The sequence below is a fragment of the Corapipo altera genome, unplaced genomic scaffold, assembly GCF_003945725.1.
Source record: "Corapipo altera isolate COAL_440 unplaced genomic scaffold, ASM394572v1 48b, whole genome shotgun sequence".
Taxonomy (NCBI): domain Eukaryota; kingdom Metazoa; phylum Chordata; class Aves; order Passeriformes; family Pipridae; genus Corapipo; species Corapipo altera.
Genome location: NW_020884884.1, coordinates 9,803,071 through 9,823,877, shown reverse-complemented (window position 1 = coordinate 9,823,877; position 20,807 = coordinate 9,803,071). Strand labels below are relative to the sequence as shown.

At 37.3% G+C, this 20,807-nt stretch overlaps 1 protein-coding gene across 2 annotated transcripts in view; it reads right to left on the bottom strand.

The window, feature by feature from the left end:
* The window catches only part of PRKCE (protein kinase C epsilon), a 287,390-nt gene that overhangs the window by 13,112 nt on the left and 253,471 nt on the right, over nt 1–20,807 (bottom strand). Inside the window, exons 12-15 of one of the 2 annotated variants that reach the window (XM_027641471.1) lie at nt 15,969–16,107; nt 13,423–13,611; nt 8,298–8,444; nt 497–526 (exon numbers count right to left, since the gene is read on the bottom strand). In XM_027641471.1, the coding sequence (XP_027497272.1) occupies nt 512–526; nt 8,298–8,444; nt 13,423–13,611; nt 15,969–16,107 (490 nt within the window). In that variant the 3' untranslated portion in view covers nt 497–511. The remainder of the gene's footprint in view (nt 1–496; nt 527–8,297; nt 8,445–13,422; nt 13,612–15,968; nt 16,108–20,807) is intronic. The other variant, XM_027641470.1, reaches the window with a different exon arrangement.

The window sequence follows — 20,807 nt, the reverse complement described above, 5'->3', positions numbered from 1 at the left end:
GCAGCAAAAGTGTTAGACTCCCACCATTATGGCTGTTTGCAATAAAAAGTCTGTCCCGAAAGTCCACATCTATTTTTCTTTAGTTTTTCTAATGGATGTATATTAACCATTCTCACAAATAGAGTCTACCCTATTTCTAAACATTTGGGGTTGTTTTGCATACCAGTATTAATCACTATGAAGTCATTCTCAGAAGAAAGCCCCCTGCTTTCCTATGCCTGAAATGTCTGCAGCAAGTGGGGAATACATAATGTGCAATGTTTAATAATGGTACATGAGGGTCTGAGGTCTCAAGACCACTCCCCAGTGTTTTGTCTAAGCAGTAACACTTCATGCAAAGGCATGCAGTATAGCCCCTTGCGTGCCCATCTGCTAAATGCTCATTGCCATGCACTGATGACTGAATGGAAATATTATGAAACTGAAGGGACACCTCAAGGTTATTAGGCCTAAAAATGGACCTACCTTGACATTTTCCCCATATTGAAGGCCTTACCTTAAAGAGGGACATTCACACTGAAGCAAACTTGAAAAGAGAGAACATTTATACAAAAAGAAATTTACTTGGCCTGTAATTTCCTGTGTTCCTTCTGGTGCTACTGAATGATACTGCATTTTACAGGATTTCTTCCCCACAGCGTAAAGGCAAAGTCATAATTCTGCATGGATGATGATACAATCTATTGTCACATAAAAGTAGAGGTGTGCCAAAAAAACCCCACCAAAACAGTATCATGACTTCCCAACACCAGGTTAAAAATCCCTCATTAAAAAGTAAAAAAATCTTTGCCTGTTTGCACTGGTATGAAAACAAATCTGAGATTATAGAACTTATGTTTCAAGCTAACATATTTGAAAGTTTTCTCCAGAAATGTAGTCCCTCTTTAAGGATTCCAGCCATATTTCACAGTAAGCAGATGGTTGCTGCAGCAATTTAAACACACACCTTTCTAATTGAAAACATTTTTCAGGAGCCATTCAGTGCAGCACCTATCCAAGAGGCAGGTGCGGCCTCTACCTGTTTGCCTGTGCAAACAGCCCAGCTGCACACTCTGTAGGTGCTGATTTGTATTTGCTATTTATTACCCAGTTTCCAAACACTATGGGCACCCAGCTTGTTGTTAGGTCATAGGCAAAGGGTTGCCAGAATTTTGCCGTTTTTTCACTCATTTAGGGGAGGGGGAAAAGAAAATTCATGGTACTCAGTGACTCCAGTTGTAACCCACAATCATTGGCTAGGACTAGAATTGCATATTTGGGAATGATTTTATTTCAAACCTTTGCTGCAGTGTAAAACTGAGAGAGGACACATTGCTGGCATCCTTAAGTCAAGACTTAACAAGGGAGTTCAGGGTCACAAAGGAAACTGCATACAGACAGTGTGGCTCAGATAGTGATAACTAAGGGGGGAGGGACTTCAATAATGGTTTATCATTATCTTTGAGTTCATGGAGCTGAGAGAGGTGCAAATTACTGTAGGAAATTTGAGGCTGAGGACCAAGATGAAATCTGCTAACACTGAGGTCTGGTATAGCATAGAACACTCTTCCAAGGGAAGTCCTACACATTCAGTCAATTTAAAAGCCAAGTTGATCTTGAGTATTTGTTTTTAAACACTTCTCAGTCATATTTTTCTGCTGTCATTGCATTAAGCATCCTGAGATTACCACAGAGGGGAAACACAGGCATGAAAAGGTTAGGTGATGCAGCCTGGACCATGTAGTGAATTTCTAGAAAATCTGATGGAAGAACTCATATATCTTGCAATTCTCGGGTCTCTGGTTTTAGCAGCTAGACCAACTCTCTATCCTGAGAGGCCAGAACTGAAGAAAGAACTTAAAAATGTTCAGAAAATATTCTCAGTGATATAACAGTAGCAACTGAAGAGGCTGCAAAATGAAGGGATTCATAGTAGATGAACTAAATAGGCCCGCAGCAGCTGTTGTTGCTCCATACTGCAAGATACAATTTTGCAATAGACTATCTTGTTCATTTTGTTTCTAATTCTCTCAAAGAAAGTGATCTTTTAGAACTGGAAACAAAAAAATTATGAATACATTGAGAAAATTAAAATAATGTATTGTTCTGTGAAAGCTGCATGTTGACAGTGAATCATTGTAATGCGATTATTTTGTTAACTTCATCTACATAAAGCCACCCTATAAATGGATTGCCCCAGGCACTGATAAAGCCATTAGCAATGTAACTTTGGCTTAATTGCTAGAAAGAAATACATATGGCAAACATCTGTTTTGCCAGGCTTTGTATTACCCTCTGGCTCAGAGTTCTTCAGCTTTTTCATGTTGAGGATATCTTAGATGAAGACTCAAATTTTCCCAATCCTGACATCGACAACAAGGTGGATGAAAACACCAAATCTGTCTGTTTGTATGCACATTTCAAGGGTTGACAGTGAAAACTCAGTCTGAACAGACAGGAGTGTGCCTGTAGTGAGACTGTCCTTGCTGCACAGTGCCTAACAGCTTTCTCTGTCTTACAGCTCCTTGGAGCACAGTGAACCACAGTGACCATGAAATATGATTTTATTGTGCTAGTCTAATTCTACAAAAAACAAGAAAAAAAGCCCTCAGAAGCCTAGAGTACATCTCCTGTGAGGAAAGGCTGAGAGTTGGGGCTAAAGCCTGGAGAAGAGAAGGCTCTGTGGAGGCTCTTCAATGCTTAAAGGTGGCTTAAAAGAAAGAAGGGGTCAGACTTTTTAGTAGGGCTTTTGTGATAGGATACGGGGTAATGGTTTTAAATAAAATAGAGTAGATTTAGACTAGATATAGTTTATGATGAGGATGACGAAACACTGGAACAGGTTGCTCAGATTGGTGATAGATGCCCCATTCCTGGAAAGATTCAAGGTCAGGTTGGACATGACTCTGAGCAACCTGATCTAGTTGATTAGGCTCACTGCAGAGGGGTTGGACTAGATGATCTTTAAAGGCACTTTCCAACCTCCACCGTTCTATGGAGGCTACCACTGACTTCAGCCAAATGAGTAACAGAATTTGGGCAGTGATCTTCCTCCATCCCTCTTGTGAGAGGGGCTGTGATATTGTGCATATTTTTGCCACTTGTGCACATCTCTGAGCTTCACTGGCTGATGTTAGTGATACGTCAGCAGGCCACAGGTTCAATCTGGAAAGCCAGCTGTGCCCTCAGAAATGGCACAAAGAATTTCTTCCAGGGAATCTATAACAATATAAATTTAATCACTACACATTAAAGTTGAAGCAGCAATCTATTTCAATGACTGTTTATAATGCATATTTTATTATTTGGTATGGATGGACAGAATCATCCCATCATGCCAGTAAGCAAGATCTACCACACTTACCACCATATCAATAATTTTGGTAAGAAATTAATCTACTACATCCTTGTTTTAATTTGTAATACAGCAAAAGCACTTTGAAAATGGAAATAACCAATTCAATCAAGCCAGGAACATAGCCATGGAAATAAAGAAATATGGAGAGCAGAGAATCACCGAATACTATCAAGTCTGTGGTTCTCAGGCAACCAGTTATGCTGCAAACCATAGCCTGATCTTATGGCTACTAATCAGGGAAATTTCATTTTCCAAATGAAGTAAAATTCCAGGAAGACTACATGCAACAAAACAGCTCAACATAGGAATAAAATGCCTCAAAAGAATTTCTGTCTCACAACAGTCGCTCTAAAGAAAAGATATCCATCTGCACTAAAATGGCACTTATTTCTGGCATTTGCAATTACATATTCATGTGTGCACTAAAAGCAGTGGGGAAGAATAATGTTATTTAGAAAATTTCAAGACAGTTTGTGAAACTCTAAGAATTAGGCTTTGACAACAGCAAAAATGATCTTCAAGAGACACTGCAAGGTCACTGTAGCTTAGTTATAGTAAATATCCTCTTCATAGCTGTTCAAACATTTGCTTGATTTCTAATGTACATTTTCCAGAGCTATTATTTTTTCTTCTACAGCAGCTTAACATTTTTAACAGTTTTACATGGAAAAAACTCTCAGTATGGTAAACCATTGTGTATATATCTATGTAAAATTAATTTTGCCACTGAAAAGCCTCATAATTCTAGATTTATGAAATGAAGAGCTGGTAGATAATATGGATCATAGGACTGAGCCCTACGTGTACATTTTCACCCCTTTGTGTTCTCTATCCCAAGTCATTAAGCTGGAGGAGCAGTCAAAGATTCTTCTCTTCAGGTTTCAGAGCCACCAAATCTACCTCCACTGTCTCCACCTAGGACAACCTGGGGTGGCACTGCAGTCACTGCTTAGCAATCTAAACTCAGGATGAGTGCTCTGCCCAGGGCACTCTTGCAAGTCTTCAGAAAACACAGTCAGATTTTCTAAGACCTTTTGGTCTTAAGTAATTTTCATTCCAAGGCTGAAAACAGGAAAGAAATTTCATCTTCCAAAGCATCATTAGAATAATCAAATCAAGTACAAACTACAAGGACATTAATGGTATATTTCTGGTATAATAAGGTACATAATCACATCCATCCACTGTGTGAATGAGATTTAAAAAAACCCCACATCCTTAAAAGTCTGGCTAATAAACAGCCATGCACTGTTTCTTCCAAGTCCAGTTGAAAAATTCAGACTTAGGGCTGGCACAGCTGAAGAGACACACCTGAACTATGGAGAAGCACAGGCTTCAGTACCACATAATAGAGCTTCTCAGAAAATATGGTAGATATAGGGTGAAAGGTAACAGAAAATCAAGCCAGCTGTGCTAATCAAGGAACTTATGTGTTTTGGGGATCAGCAGAGCAGTGAGGCAGAACAGAAGTAAGGTTTTTTCCACGCTGGCACCTCCATGACCTCCCTTGGCAGATTATTCCATTGTCTGATGGGACCTCAGTGTTTGACCATTTTCCCTAATGACTTTACTTGTTTAGTGTCAACATTTTATAATGCCCAGAGCTCATTTGAATGCATCTCATGTATTGTTTTATTTTGAAAGTGTTTACAATATAATCATAAATTTTCCCCCCTTAGTCATCTTAATGGTCAGAAAATAGAAGACTACCTGGGTAAACATATGCATTCTTGCATGAGCAAAATTTTGTATATGCATGCAAAACTCAATTTAAATGCACAAATGAGTATATCTGCACTGTATGTTTCTTTCCCAGCACACACGTACACTCAATACATATCACATGCAAGAATGTCTATTTTCTGACTAATAATCTGGCCTCTCTTCTCATAGCTATTTTCACACAACTACGCCCTCCTCAATATAAGATTAGAATAATTTTTTTAATCTTCTTTTAATATTACAAGTCACTTTTAAATAATCAACAGCCCTTTATTAATACTGAAAGATGTTAAAAACCAGAACACATTCCAAACACAGGCATTAGTTAAGCTTTTTCATAGTTATTCCATAGCTATGGAATAGTTAAGTTCGTTAAACTGAATCAATGAATCTCAATCCTACACTCACAACTGAATTTAGAGATGAACTCTTATCTAGATTTTAAAGTAGATTTTATTTCATTAGTGTTCATCTTCTTCCCTCTTTTCTGTATTTTTCAAAGTGAGTGCCATCTCTTGACAAATAACCAAAATCACCTTTATAGCAATTGAAATTTACTGCTCTGGATTCCTTTACCATTTCTGAAGTTAAATAATTAATAATTATATTTTATTTGTGTGATCCTTCTCTCCAGCCTAGATATATACCACACTTCACTTTCCAAGTAATAAATAATTCAGTTTTAAGAGAACAAGTAAAAATTTCAGTATGATCTTGCTCAAAGATTCCTACACAATGACAAAATCCAAACAACTGCTAAAATTAATACAGCTGGTATGAAACAACTGATTGATCATAAACATGGTATAAATACATAAGGTATGCCCTTTTTAAGTGCAACAAAGTTATCAGTAAAAGTTGATAGGACCTGGTCTCTGGGGAAGGTATCTTAGAGAGAGCAGATTGAGAACATGAAAAATAACAGAGATGACTGTAACACAGAGTGCACATTATCTGAATTCACCACCACAAAAAAAAAAAGAGTTCAGAAAAAAAATCCATGCATACAGAACTACCAGACTTCAGGAATCAAATTTGGTAGAATAAAGGAAGTTGGCAGATACAATATAGAAAGAAGTACTATGAAAATCCAACATTACAGAAGCAGCCTGAAGAAAAATGAGAAAAGGTATAAACAAAGATGTATAAAATCAACCTAACAATTATTAAGGAGCAGGGAGCTGCCCTAAAAATTACATACAGGACTACTCTGAAATAACTGGAAATCACTGCTAAAACCAAAAGGTTCAACTAAAATACCATTAAAGAAAGCAGAAAAGGGGAAAAGGAACAAAACAACAGGAATTAATGAAATAGGAATGGTTTTATAATATAAAGGCAGTGCAATAATTACCAGAAAGAGAAAGAAGCTCCACTGAGAAGGCAGAAGGCATTTATACAAGCAATGAATAAAAATACCTGATATATGAAATGCCTCCTGACTTTCAAGGACTGCTGTAGTGGGAGTACTTACAAAAATAATAAAGGCCTCATAAAAATACTTATTGTCAAAGAGACTGTGCATCTTGATCATGAAAGTAAAACAGCCAATAAACAGACTAGATGAGAGGAATCTGGAAATTAGATGCAGCTGTAAGGTGAAAATTATTCTAGAACTGTGCATCTTGATTTGGTAACTATATTAACAAAACTCTGATGAATACTGAGCAAAGCAACAAAAATTACTGTGAGATGAAAGGCCAAATTCTTGTGAAAACAGGAAAAGAGCTACAGACATGCAACTCAGCTAACACCGAGTATGTCTATCTGCAACTATTCGAGGACTGTGGAACCTGACTGGAAAGCAGTTAGTCCCAGTATTAAATAGGCTTCAGGTAGATACTAAAGGAGTTAATTCGGGGTTTCCACTGCTTGCAGCAGTACAGAGATTTGTACATCAGCTCAGGCACTAGGTGCAACCTGGTCACACCTCCAAAGCAGAGCTGGGCAACTGGGTAAGGGAGCTGACATGGCCAGCTGGCTGGACCCCTTCCAGGAGTGGGGCTGGCTCAGGCCTTCCTCTGCATGGAGCTATGCCATTAATGTTTCCATTCTCCAACAAATACATTAAGAAAAATTCCTCATGTGATAACACTATGTCTTACTATAACTCCTAGAAAGACATTCACAAAAGATAACTTTCACTTACAGTTATCAATCCCTTTAGGCTCTTTCTGCACAGCTACAGAGGGAGAGAGATTTCTCCAAGAGTGGACTCAGAGGAGCTACCTCAGGTTCCCATTCTGGATGGAAAGCCCCACTTTCACCACCTACATTAAGAACTTAGGGAAATGCATCTTGCTTGACTAAAAGGAAATGCTTTAAATGTGACAGACATTCTTCAGAAACAGAGGGGACTTCTTTACCTCTAAATTTAAGTTAGGATTCAGTGTTGAGCCCAAAGTCTTAGGGGTTTTTTGTTTGTTTGTTTTGCTTTCTGGTTTTTTTAATACCTTGACCATATTTACAGGCAAATCAAACACTGTAATTCGGAATGTACAAAGTCAAAAGATGCAAATCAATCTCAAAAGATTTATCATAAAATTGCTCTCTTGCACTGTTAAAGCACAAAAGTAACTCCACAGATTCTCAGCTAAAAAGCTGATATTTGGTTAACTGTATTTTCATCCAGAGGAAGACTAGAATAAGTAAAGTATTTTTTCTTGGCTTTCATAGTTTCTGCAGGTGGGGCTGCTATTTACAAATTTTTGTTACTTCAAAATAGAAATACTTGATTATTACCCAGGAAAATGTAAGGACATAGATTTATCTAATCATGATGTATATTTCTTTCCCCTGGGAAGCTGTTTTTTCAAGTGTCTTCAGTTAAAATATTATTGGTCACAAATCCTTGCCTCTGTCTTTTAGTACAAAATCCAGTGGCCATCAGCAATGCAGAACTGTAAAAGAATTCACACAGAAAGTACAGACAGTGTATACCCTACGAAATAATCTTTTCTGGCTACTGTATCTTTAAGAACGCAGAAAAATAATTAAAATAGGGCCTCGAACCTTCTCATGCTTTATGTGACTGAACATGAACATCTTCCTGTGCATTAAATCTGTTCCTGACACTTACCTTCACAGAAACAACGACAAGACAATCTTTTCAGCGACATTGTTATCTTATTATTTCAACCCCCAAATACTGCATCAGGTAATCTCATGTCTCCGAAAAGCCAACAAACAGAACTGTCAAACTAAGTTTTCTCTGAATGTTATGCAAACTGGTACTTACAATCCGAGGTTTGAAGGGTGGCTTGATTTTCCTTTGTTCTAGAAGAACCCAGTCAATTTCCTTGAAAAACGGGTGCTGCTTAATCGCGTCTTCCCCATTTTGTGATGCCACACAGCCAAGTCGCTTATTGGGGTTTTTTGTCATGAACTACAGGGTGGGGGAGGGAGAAGAGGGAGAAGTCAAAATATGAACTCCAATGGCTGGAAATCATTTGCAGCTCAATTATACACTATAATTCCTAAAGCTGAGTTTTTAGAGACCGTCCCCTTTCAGAAGGTTATTTTTTCCGGCCCTCTAAATTTCTGAAGTTCCAGCCAAAACAGAAGATTCAGAAACTCTAAAGTGTATATTTCCTTCAGGAAACTTTCAGTTGCTTGCTGAGACCTCCTAATTTCGTCTGACTGGGTGTGCTAGAGGAACAGATTTTTTCAGCGTTTCTAGTTCCAGCTCTGGTCAAAAATACTACAGGAAAGAAAGAAAAAATTAAATCTTGCAGAGACAGTTCTAAAAAGAGAGTCAGGATAGCTCTTATTTCACCTTATTTGCTGTATCTTAACTTAAAAACAGAGTCTTTTAATTGGGGGGATAGAGGCTACATATTATGCTTACTGTTGTTTATTTTCTTTGCATATGTAGGTTGCTTAATCATACACTCCATTCAACCAGACACATGAAAAGCCATAACTTCCTTACTCACTTCTAGGATTTTATTCTAATACAAGTAAGAACAGCACCTGCAGCTATGTGAATTATAAGCATCCTATTTGTTTCAGGAAATACATGGAGTGATCAGTACAAGCAGAAAATTTCCCTTGAGAAGGTTCATGACATAACTTGCACAATCCCTTTCATTTTTAGTACACCATTAGTGCCAGCAACTGGAACTAAGTGGTCTCCTGTGGTGTGGTAATTTCTGAACTTCTCACTTTTAAACTATTACTATTCTTTTCAGCAAAAAGCTGCACAACTGGTTTAAGACATTGATATCAAATGATGGCAGCTCATAATACCCTTCCTGATTTTGCACTGTTATTTTTAACTTATTTTATTAGCAATTGTTCTACTTATTTCCTAATTCATGTGGACACAGAATCCTTTCAATTCTAGTAGCAATAAATGCTGTTCTTATATACACACACATTAACATTATAGAATTATTTCAAGCTTTGCTATTACTTCATATTCAGCCATTATATAACATTTGCAAATTAAAAAAAAAAGTGTACGAAGGAAACAAAATGTGATAATTATTCAGTGCCTTTTTAACCCAGGTATCACATTAGACTATACTTCTGTAGAAATAAACACTTAGAAAAAAATAAATCTCTGTAAGGCATGCCCTTGCTTTAGTATTCCAGTTATTAGATAAGTAGCTACTGAAGCCCTTAAGATGATTTTAGATAGCTAGATCAACCATCCACAGAAGAATACCCTTGCTATCATTTTAAAGACATAACATAGATCAGCAAGGCAATTCTGTCTACGGTTTCTGATATACACACTGCTCTGAAGACCATCCTTCTCTTTGGTCTTATGTTCTACTGCTTTGCAAGGTATTTTGCAAGTGGTCAAGTCATATCTAAACTACAGGCCATATTTTCTACGGGTAGGAGAAACAAAGGTTTTGAAAGGATTACTGTGCTTTGGTGAGGTCTCTTGGAAAACCACAAAATGCATTCCTACATTCCTCTGCTTTATTTCATCTCTAGGACTGGAGTGAGCAGGCCAGGAACCAGCAGCCACACATATTGCAGAAACAGAATATGGGAACTACAGGATACGCCTTTTGTACCATATAATCCACGTATCAAAAAACTAGAATATGATCCTAGTATCTGCCATGTCATTTTTTAAGAAGCCCAGGACATGAAAATATGACTAGAGAGTACAGTTTAGTGATGTATTTCACAAAGTGCATGAAATTTCAAAATGGATGATGAGGGAGAACAAATTTTAAGAATGAATACTTAAACCAAACCAAAACAATTATCATAATGCGATGAAATAAACTTCTAAAGTAGACATTTAGTTGAATGAATTTAATCCTGTTTCTGAAGCACAAGCTGTTTATCAATAATGATGCAACTGTCAGGACACATACAGCTGTTAATCATCCTGTGTTGAAGAGATGGTTGCAAATGGAGCTGACAGCCATAGCCATGTGTTGGCTTTTTATTTTCCCATACTAAGGCAGGAACCTCCTTTTATGAAAAGAGAAGCCTTTTAGAATCAGAGATCCTACTGACTTAAATGGTAACAGGACAAAAGGTTGCTGAGATAGCCATGCAACCTGGGGCCTGAATCAAGGATCATTTGGCTCTCAAAATTTTGCTTCTTGAAGTAAATCTCTTGAAGTAACTCTTAAAAACAGAGTTCTGCTTCTGTACCCGAGACCTCTGTCATCCAGCTACAAAGGGAACACACACTGTAGACACAACCTCTCTATTGCTTATGAAGCACAGAGCCAATTTCAATGAAGAATTGTTTTCCTTAACACACAGGAAAGAATTTAAATAGCAATTCCTGTCAATCCACAGAAACAGGACTAATAAGATGTGTGGATTTTCATGGGATAAGCAATGTGCTGCCTTGTAATGCTGATCTGTAAAATCATCCTCAAGTGTTTTGTTGGAAATAACAGAAAAACTGTTTCCTCAGAAAGTAAGAAAACATTGTTACTTAATAGAAGAGAATGTCTTCTTATTAAACTTTCCTTACATGCTGTTTGAAGGAGTGTAAAAATACACAGTTTCTAAAGAATAAAACCCACGTCTCAAAGCACAATGTGAGGAAACGAAGTGTTCCAAAGTTAATCCCTTGCTACCATTCAGCAGTAAAATACACAGATGCCTCTTTCTTTCCTCTGTTTTTCCTGTTCTTCATTTAACAAAGTGTGGACAAGGATAAGGTGAAGAACACAAGTTTCAAACAGGTTTCAGACCATAGATGCATAGACAGCAGGTTGCTAAATGTAAGGAAATCTGTTCTTTTTATGGTGTAAACTGCCACAGCTCCATTAAATTATATCAATTTACACCCATGAAGACATCTTGTCCACTGAGGAATAATCTATTATAACAGTGTAAATCTATTTAATGGATGCAACCTCTTTTTAAGGATTATAAAGGCATTAAAGATTAACTTCAGACAGAAAGATGTAAAATAAAAAAATGCTATGACTACGGCAAGATACAAACCATCATGCCTACTATCAAAATGTAGACCTAGGAAATCAGTCTCATAAAAATTTATAACAAAGTCAGCTTCAAAAGAAATTAGAGGGATTAACACCCTTGCACTTATATTCAGAAAAATACATAGCTTAACACCTGCAGTCCAATGCTATGTCTGCATTCCTGTGTGGTTAATGAAGGAGTTGTATAACATTAACAGTTAGACATCTCACTACTTGCATCACCAATTAGATAACACGGTAGGGCTCTGATTGTTGAATCTATTTCTCTCTTTCTATGTACAACAAAAACCTTCTCCCAATAGCTACAATGGCTCTCCTACTTAACCCAGAGAGTTATCTGTTAAATTTTCTCCACCAACAAATGCTTCCATCACTCAGAATAAAAGAAAGGTCAGCTAATGTAGATTCACTCAAGAAGCCTGTGGATGGCAAAGGAACAGTTCATACACAGTAAAACAAAAACACTACATACAATCTCCTGGACTGAAATGAAATTCAGATGTGAAAACTGACAACAACCCTTTCTCTACAATATGCTGACATAACCCCCATACCCTGGATATCAGCCTGAATTCTGCAGCTCAAGTCCATACATTTTAAAGCTGAAGTAAAATAATCAAAGGGTTTGGAAACAAAAATGGATACATGAAAGTATCATGTCAGCTAATAAAGAGTAATCAGAGAGCTATTTGGTAGAGAAGGGGAAATATGTATTAATAAATTATTATCAGTATTAATAAATCCTCCATGTTTTCACTCCAGTGAACGCAGCAAAAGAGATACTCCAGCAAACAATTCAGAGAAATTAACTTTGACTTCTGCTTTGAATCATCTGCTAGAGCACCTCTCTCACTCAGCCAGAAGGAGCCTGGAGCTATTTTCATTAAAAGATCAAGATGAGCATTTCTGCAGAATGTGTTACCCGCACACTGGAGTTAAAATCAGAATTTGTTCAAGTTTTATATATAATTTCAAAATGTAAGCCTGTATGAAGAGCTCTGCAGGATTTTACACTACCAGCTGCCCTCCTAATTGAAAGCTTCCCTTATTTCAAATGCTGAAAGAAAAATATGTGGAAAGGTAGAAATTTTCCAGTTTTAAAGAAGGTGGAAAAATGGAATAAAAAACAAGTTATGTTTTAAGCCAGAAACCCTCCTCAGGTTTTCAAACTATGGGGATTGGTATACTGCTTCTGTATTATTTTGTTTTTAATTTTAGGATGATACTAGCACAGAAGAAAGAATTTATTTCATTGTTACAGTAATGAAGTAAACCTGACTTCAGAAAGATAGTCTAAAACCAGAACTTGCCCAGTGACATGCTTTGACTGATTAAAAAATTGCGGCATTTGGTGACACACATTTCTGTCAAGTCACTACTCATACTGAAAAACACCAACCAACCAGAGCAGAAACAAGTACACTAAAACAAGACTGCTTATCAAAGTGTTACATGAACTATAAAACAGGACATGCAGCTGTAAATAAAGGACTTTCATTTCAACCGATCTCGATGACAGGGGAAGAAAGGCAGAGGGACAGGAAATAAGTGGGTTAAATAAAAAACATTGTTTCTTTAATTATGTAGCTCTTCCCCCCCTCTACTGAATATGCAGCATATAAAGTGTCAAAGTGATAGCACAGTTCTAGCTGGTTGGGTTTTCCCTGAAACATGAATCTGCAGTACACAGATTTATACACTGTACAATGGCGTGGAATACAAACATTCTGTTCCTTTCCCACAAGCGGTGTAATTTATCCCAGGCCCCATTATCCTAACAGTGGCACTCTGAACTGTGCTTGAACTCCCAGTGGTGACTGCTCTCAACAACTTTCGGCAACTTCAATTTTAATCAAGGGAAAAAAGCAACAAACCAACACCCAAAAAATCCACGAAGAGGAGGAGGAAAGCAAGTAATGGAAGACTCACTGCTTTTAAAATGCTGACAGCTTCTTTACTGAGCCAGACTGGATACAATACATCATCGTGAAGGATGGATTCAAAGAGATCATCTTCATTGTCAGCTTCAAAGGGGGGTTGACCAGCCATCATTTCGTACATGAGAACACCCAGAGCCCACCAGTCCACGGACGGACCGTATTCTAACTCCTGGAGGATCTAGCATAGAAAAAGAGATTGGAATGAGTAGACAAGTTAGACAACACTCTTGGTTGCACATTTGCTGTTTCAACATGATACACCCCTTCTTTCCCCAGTGCCTAAGAAGGACTAAATCCCCCACTGATTTCAGTAATAGCAGGCAGGGTCTCTTACCCATGCAATTTGCCCTAACACAGCTAAGTGTCAAAGCAATGTTGTTCTCAGAAGTACTGACTGAGTTTATCAGTCCCCTGAGTAAAAGACTATGCTAGTGAGCAAAAGAGCTGCATATCCTTCCAAACTGTTTAAAGCAGGTCACGCTATAAGGGGAAAAAGATCACATATACAAAACAGATTGGTGGAAAATGTGAAACATTTCCTTGTCTCTATCTTGAACAAAACAAACTGAGCCAGCTTGTAATGCTGCAGAGAGATCATCTGAGGGATTTATTCTTGTCCTTTAGGTAGGGCTGAAGGAAGACAAAAGCATTTTTGTTCAAGTTCTTTTTACAGCATTAAACCACCATACAATACATGGCTGTAGGACTCTAATTGCACTTGGTCTCAGAAAAACTGGCTACAACTTTTCATGTGGCACAAGTTCAACCTTGTAGCAAATACCTTTAGTAGGGAGTAGTAGGTTAGGATGATGGAATTTTATTGTACTACTTGGTGTTATAAGAGTAGTGTTGTACAAAAACAAGTTTAGTTCTTGGCTCCTTTTCACTCTAAAGAATGCTGCAGTTTGGATGCAATGGTTCAACATGACAAGGGACTGGGGAAAGTAGAGTGGGGTGCCTGTTTAAGGTAAATCTGACTGCCTTAAAATGAGCTGGAATGAGCAACAAATCCACTGCCTCCTTATACAACACTTAATGTTACAGTCAGAAGCCCAGTGGTGAACCGCGTGAGCTTAGTACTGTATTTGGGAATCAAGACTAACATAAACCAAAATTCAGTCTTAACATAAAAACAGAAATGAGTTTAACTTTGGATGCACAGGCCTGGATCCCAACTACATTCTTCACTGAATGGAAATTACATTTTATAGCCATTAAATACAGAAAATGGTACTCTTCAAAAGTATACTTTTCCAGTGTTCTGGGCACTCTTTGCAACTCAAATATCGCTAAAGAACAAGAAATTGAAATGTATCACCATGATGCAAGAGAAGAAAAAGGAGAATAAACTTCTGCAATTAACCTGATGAGTCAGAAGCCTGAGTACTGACTCCAGTGAAACCATGATTTCATGTAAACATTCTTGGGCTCTTATTACTGCTTTATTTTCAGTAATAATTTTCAAAGAATTTGCCAAAGGACTCAGTTAGTATACTGAATCAGAAAAGAGTTCACACAAAATCAAACCCATCACATTGGTATTTATTTCCTTTTAGTGCTGGAATACTTTTCAAACTGTGTAAGATGCACATTTGTATTATGATAGTTTCAAGATGATTCACACCTTATCAGTTGTGCTACCAAGGTTTGACAGCTGGGAACACTAACACTATGGGTTTATGATTTATTGTCTCTAACAAATAATAAATTGCATTTTTCCTCACTGCAAATTTATGGTTGATAAAAGAAAAACCAATGACACTTTTACACTAAATCAGCACACTGATGCACAGTTTACTAACTAAACTGAGCAGACAAAGTCTGCCTAGCAGACTAACTGTTCAATATTGATTTCAATACTGATTCATTTTAGGCATTTTGAAATGCATAATATTAAAATCTAGATTATGTAAAACCTGCACTATTCTCAACTATTTCTTTTATGCAACAGATGCCTTGAAATGTTGCCAACTGATATGCAGCAACCAAAGTTTCTATCTTTCTATGCGAGTGGATACTTTATGTTTCTCCATATAATGAGAAGTACCACATACATAGTATGTTTTACTCACAGATATTTTAAAGAAAAAAAATTATATTCCCACAAAGACTTTGGACAAAATGACACCAAACATATGATCTCTTCCCTATGAACATGCCCTTCTAAGTCTCATTAAAAAATAAAAACATTTTTATAACTATTAAAGACTGCTGAAGTAGCAGTTTCATCTAGCACCTTAAAGGCTTCTACAAATCATCACAATGATGCTAAGTTAGAAATGAGCGAATGGAGAAGAACACTTAATTCAGAAAAACAAGTAATAGAAAAACCATGCTTGGTCACTCCTCTCATCATGGTATTCTTGTTAGCAGTAGAGTAACCAATTTCCACAAGATTACCTAGGTGAAACTGCAGCAGAACCTAGTCTGCATCTTCTATTGTTTTCACTTGCATGTAAAGAGTGTCTAAAATTACACATGTAACAGTCTGATGAATGATAATATCTGTACGCTTAGTGCAGTGCAAAAAAATACCTCTGGAGCTATATAGTCAGGCGTGCCACAAAAGGTTGTGGTGGTCACTCCATTCAGAATCCCTTCTTTGCACATCCCAAAGTCAGCCAGTTTACAGTGGCCTTCTGCATCCAGAAGAATATTGTCCAGTTTCAGGTCCCTGAAATATAAAGGCCTCAAATTAAATCAACTCTCAAATTTTGATCATGTGCTCTTGAATTTCATAATGAACTACAAAATATGATAAATAAATGGTTTCACAAACACCACTGAGAAACTGTCCTTCACATATGTGCAGGAAAAGTTGCTACCAGTCAATAAATAGACCTACTTAAAGGCAATAAAATAAAGAAGCAGGTAATTACAAGCATTCTGCAAGACCAGCCCTTTACTCTCTTTAGCTGCATGAAAGCACAGGTGTATCCAAGACAGCATCAGAAACGTTCGGAAAATATCTCAGTTTCTTGTTTGCTACAAATCTAACATTCTGCCAATGTGAAGTAGGCCAATAATGTCTAGTGAAGGCATTCTTTATTTTTTCACAAAGCACAGATCACCAATTTATCCATACTCTATCATATGGGTTGAATTCATAGGTACTTTTAAACTTGGATTATTTTAATTGAATTCTTAATGTATACTAGCAATTCAAAGTTCAGATTGCAATGACAGGATGAAAAACAACATTCCCATCTTTGGGAGCATTATTTTCTGCAGTTTAAACCTGCTCAAAAATAATCTCACAGGAATATTTTGCATTCATTGTTAAACAACACAGCAGCTGTTTCTGATCACTTGTTGTAAAAATGTCTTTTGTCAAAACTAGACAATTCTTCAGTTATTAAATTGGGTAAGGTCAAAAAAAGGTTGAGAAAAGGATATCCACCTTTCCTGTCTTGCCGTCTACACATTTTCCAAATATACCATTGATGGTTATTGAATGTTCCAACACAATGGATGATAAGTACCATCTAACTTACCTGCGATTTGCCTTAAATTAAACTACACAGGTTTAAAGATTCTGGAAAGTTAGCGCATAAAAGAACTCTCACTTGCATGAAAAAACCCCCCCACAATTAAAAATTATTCATCATATAGAAATAACAAAGTAAACATAAAGCAAATGCGAAAAATCCCACTTATATTGCCTGGACCACTTTTTATATTTCTGTCTAGGTTTTTAGGTACCTCTGCTGTGTATTAAAAATATACAGTAATAAATGAGGGCATTGTATGTATGAATGAATAAAGAGGTGAGATTCAAAAGCAGAACACACATCTTTAGGAGACTATTCAGATCAGAATTGTTTTTCCTAAAATAATTACAGCAATTTCCATAGATGGAATTGATGAAAAGAGGTGTGTGTGTATAGGCAAGTTCTAAATCAGATAAGAGGAATAAAATCCCATGCCAGACTCTGTAAACACATTTCACCCCAAAAGCCTATGAAAAGATATAAGGAGGGTTTTTTTTGCAAAAATCCTTTATGCCAAAAAATTTGAGTGAGGGATGAGAAGTTTTCACTTTACTTTGAGGATTTCTTTCAGAGAAATATCTCTTATCAGACTCCAGACTTTAGAACCACAGGCACCACAACATGGTGGAAGCATTCAACTACATTAAATTATTAAACAGTCCTTCCAAGGCTGCATTATGTTAAGAGTTTTGTAGAAATGTCCAAGGCTACAGTATGTTGGGATTTCCCCAGAAATGTTCTTTTCTCCCTCTCACTCCAATTTCAGTATGTGAATTTTCTTTTTTTTTCTTTCCTTTTTTTTTTTCTTTTGACACTTGTTAAAACGCTTTTGAATGTGCTGGCCCACATATTTCTTAAGCAGGTACCCAGGCCATCATACAACTCAGATATTTCTGGGACACAGTGGACTTGCTGCTCAAGGTCTGCATAGTCATTGCACAGCTGTGCAGTAAATCAGACACTTGGAAGCACTGGATGACTTACTGTGTGTGTAGAGATAGGTTGTGCTGTGTACATGTTACCAAGTGGTTTGTGTGTGTAAAAGAAGTCTAACACGGCACAACAAAGTCATATTTACCTCAGTAACAGTGAAAACACTGTCTCCTACATAAGCTAGCTTTGTCAGAATGGTTTATGTAGCTGAAGTATACACTGGTTGTAGAAATGTTTGTTGCAACCAGAATGCCCCACATTACACTCTTCTAAGTCCAGATCAGTTACCCTGCCCTTGTAGGTCCTCAGTTGGTCACCCCTGTAAGGCCCCTTGGAGCAGGCTACATATTTTATCATTCCTTAAGGTCATCCACTTCAGGAGTTCCTAAACAATCCAACATCCAGCTGGCTACAACATAATCCCCAGCGTATAACAATTTAACTCCTCATAAAAATCACTTCTTCCTACCTCTGGAAAGTGATTTGCAAGAATCGTCCAACATAATGCCAGAGCAAACAGATATCAACATCTCTGTGCCTCCAAAGAGGTCAAATAAACAAAATAAAGCTCCCTGTTCCAATAATCATGTGCCTTCCCCAAACTGCTCTTTCAGTGTCACAATCAAATGACCTGCATTAAGACGGGGCTGTAGCATCATCAAATAGAATGTGATCAAGTACAAGAGGATAAGGCTCTTGCAGGTTGAAGTAGGAAATAAGCTTGTAGCTGCAGCTTTTAACCTTCAAAATGCAGAGTTATCTTGGATATTCCTAAACTAAGGAAGAATACAAGCTGTATTTCAAAAAGTCAAGATGTTCAGATAAAGAAATCAAAGTATTATTATAATTGATGGAATCTTGGAACGACTTTCAGCCCCCATCACATCAGACTGTTAGAAAGAAGGTCTAATACCTATAGTTATGATGGGAACTGATGAAATTTGAGAGGTTGCTCAGAAAAATGGATCCACCTTTATTTGTAGTATTAAGTGTTTACCAAAAGACTCTTAAATGTTATCTTAGCTCTGATCACAGGACTTCCCAGTGCAGGCAGGTGACACACTGGTGCTATTAGAACCTCAGATCGTTTAAGTTTCATTTAATGCCACCCATATGCTAGCCATGGAGTTGACTGGAGATACAGTTGGTAACACAAGGAACTCCTAAGCTAAGAGAAATGTCAACAGTAATTAAAGCACTAACAGTAAGCCACCACATAATGAATAAGGCCAAGATACTTACCATTGTCTTTATTTCCTTAAGGATTTGTATAAAACACAGAAATTAGCAATAAAAATTTAACTTGACAGTGGCAAAACAGAATAAACAAACTAAGCCAAGAGAAAACCAGGAAGAGTCTAATTATTAAATTCTGACTACCTGTAAAGACGTCTATCTGTAAAAGCACAAGTCAATTTAACTTTTTTACAATTTACCAAACAATAATCTTACTTGACAGAAGAAAAACATCTCCTTCATCAAGCCAAAACAGTGCAGCGAAGCCTATAAGCCTCTTCAAAACTCTGTTGAAGGCACTGAGGACATCAGCTTAATTACTCACGCAATAATGAAATTTAATACCAGTAGATTTCTGTTATCACAAAGTGCACCATAGTTTCAAAAGAAATTTGGAAGAGGCTAAAACAACAGCAGTACGACTCCCACCCATGTACATATGGGAGGTTAAAAGGTAATCTGGGAATCTGCCAAAGTGCCAAATTCATAGCTAGCCCACAAGATTATCACAGTCCATAAAAGTGCTTGCATTGAAAATCATTCTGTCAATTTAGAGCTGCCAGATCAAAAAAATAAACCAGAAAAAAACTTCCAAAACCAAGAAACTCCACCAAATCCCCCTAATTATGCAACTCGAGAAAAAGAAGTCTTACTTAACTAAATAAATACAAGAGAGTAGGAACAGACAATGTGCTTTGTACACCTCACAGGGAAAAAAACCCCAACCAAAACAGACAGAGATGAGGAAACAAATGAAAAAGTAACAGAAGAGTTGTCAGGGAAGTCTGTCTTTCCAGAGCAGTAGTTTCACTGAAAAAACCCAAAACTTGAACTTGTAGTTTAAGACCCATATTTCCCCAGAACTGTTCTACGAAACAGTCAGCTCTCCTACTTCTCAAAAAGTAAACAGCCATCAATCTCTGGAATGTAAAGCAATTGTCTGTACAGAATGTTCCATTCTGATCCATTCTGTCTTTTATTTGTTTCCCGTTTTTAGTGCTGGTTGTCTACCCCTGAATCAGAGCATACCAAATAATACAGTGTCAGATAGCCCAATGACAAAGGTCTATTAAATTCTTCTTTTTCCTCATTTTGCATTCTCTTTGTTGGAACTAAGAACATCATCTCTGTTTGACAAAACGAGTTCCTACAACCTGAGGAATTACTTGTATGCAACTGCAAACAACCTAACCAGTTAAGCTAGGAAAATGCCCAGATTGCTTGAAAACAGCAGTGATAAATTAAGCTGTTTCTCTCCTTTGTTTTTTTGCCAAGATACTTTGTAGAGTCAGTTCAGTTGAGCAGTCATTGTGTGAAATGTTGTGGGTTGTTTTTTTCTCCTTTTTTTCTTTTTTTTTTTTTTCATTCTCAGAAATCTTTAAACAGAAATTTAAGCCTTGGTTTCTATTTCTGGATACCTGCCAGCATCACAATCACCTCAGAAGCTGGAATGATTGGCAGGATCTCAACAAAGAACCAGGATTATTACAGTTAGGTTTGTGCAAGTTGGAACAGAAGAGCAGGCTGACTACAGGTAACCTGTGAGAAAACTTCCATAATGCTCATTCCTTGCTCCACATGCAAGTGCCATGAGACACTGACTGCCCTGGGTGCCTACAAAGGCTCAGTGGAAGAGTATTTCACAGGATTGGGTCCTGAAAGTCTGAATCACAAAAGTAGCCAGTGAGATAAGCAACTTGCGTGCACGGCCCTA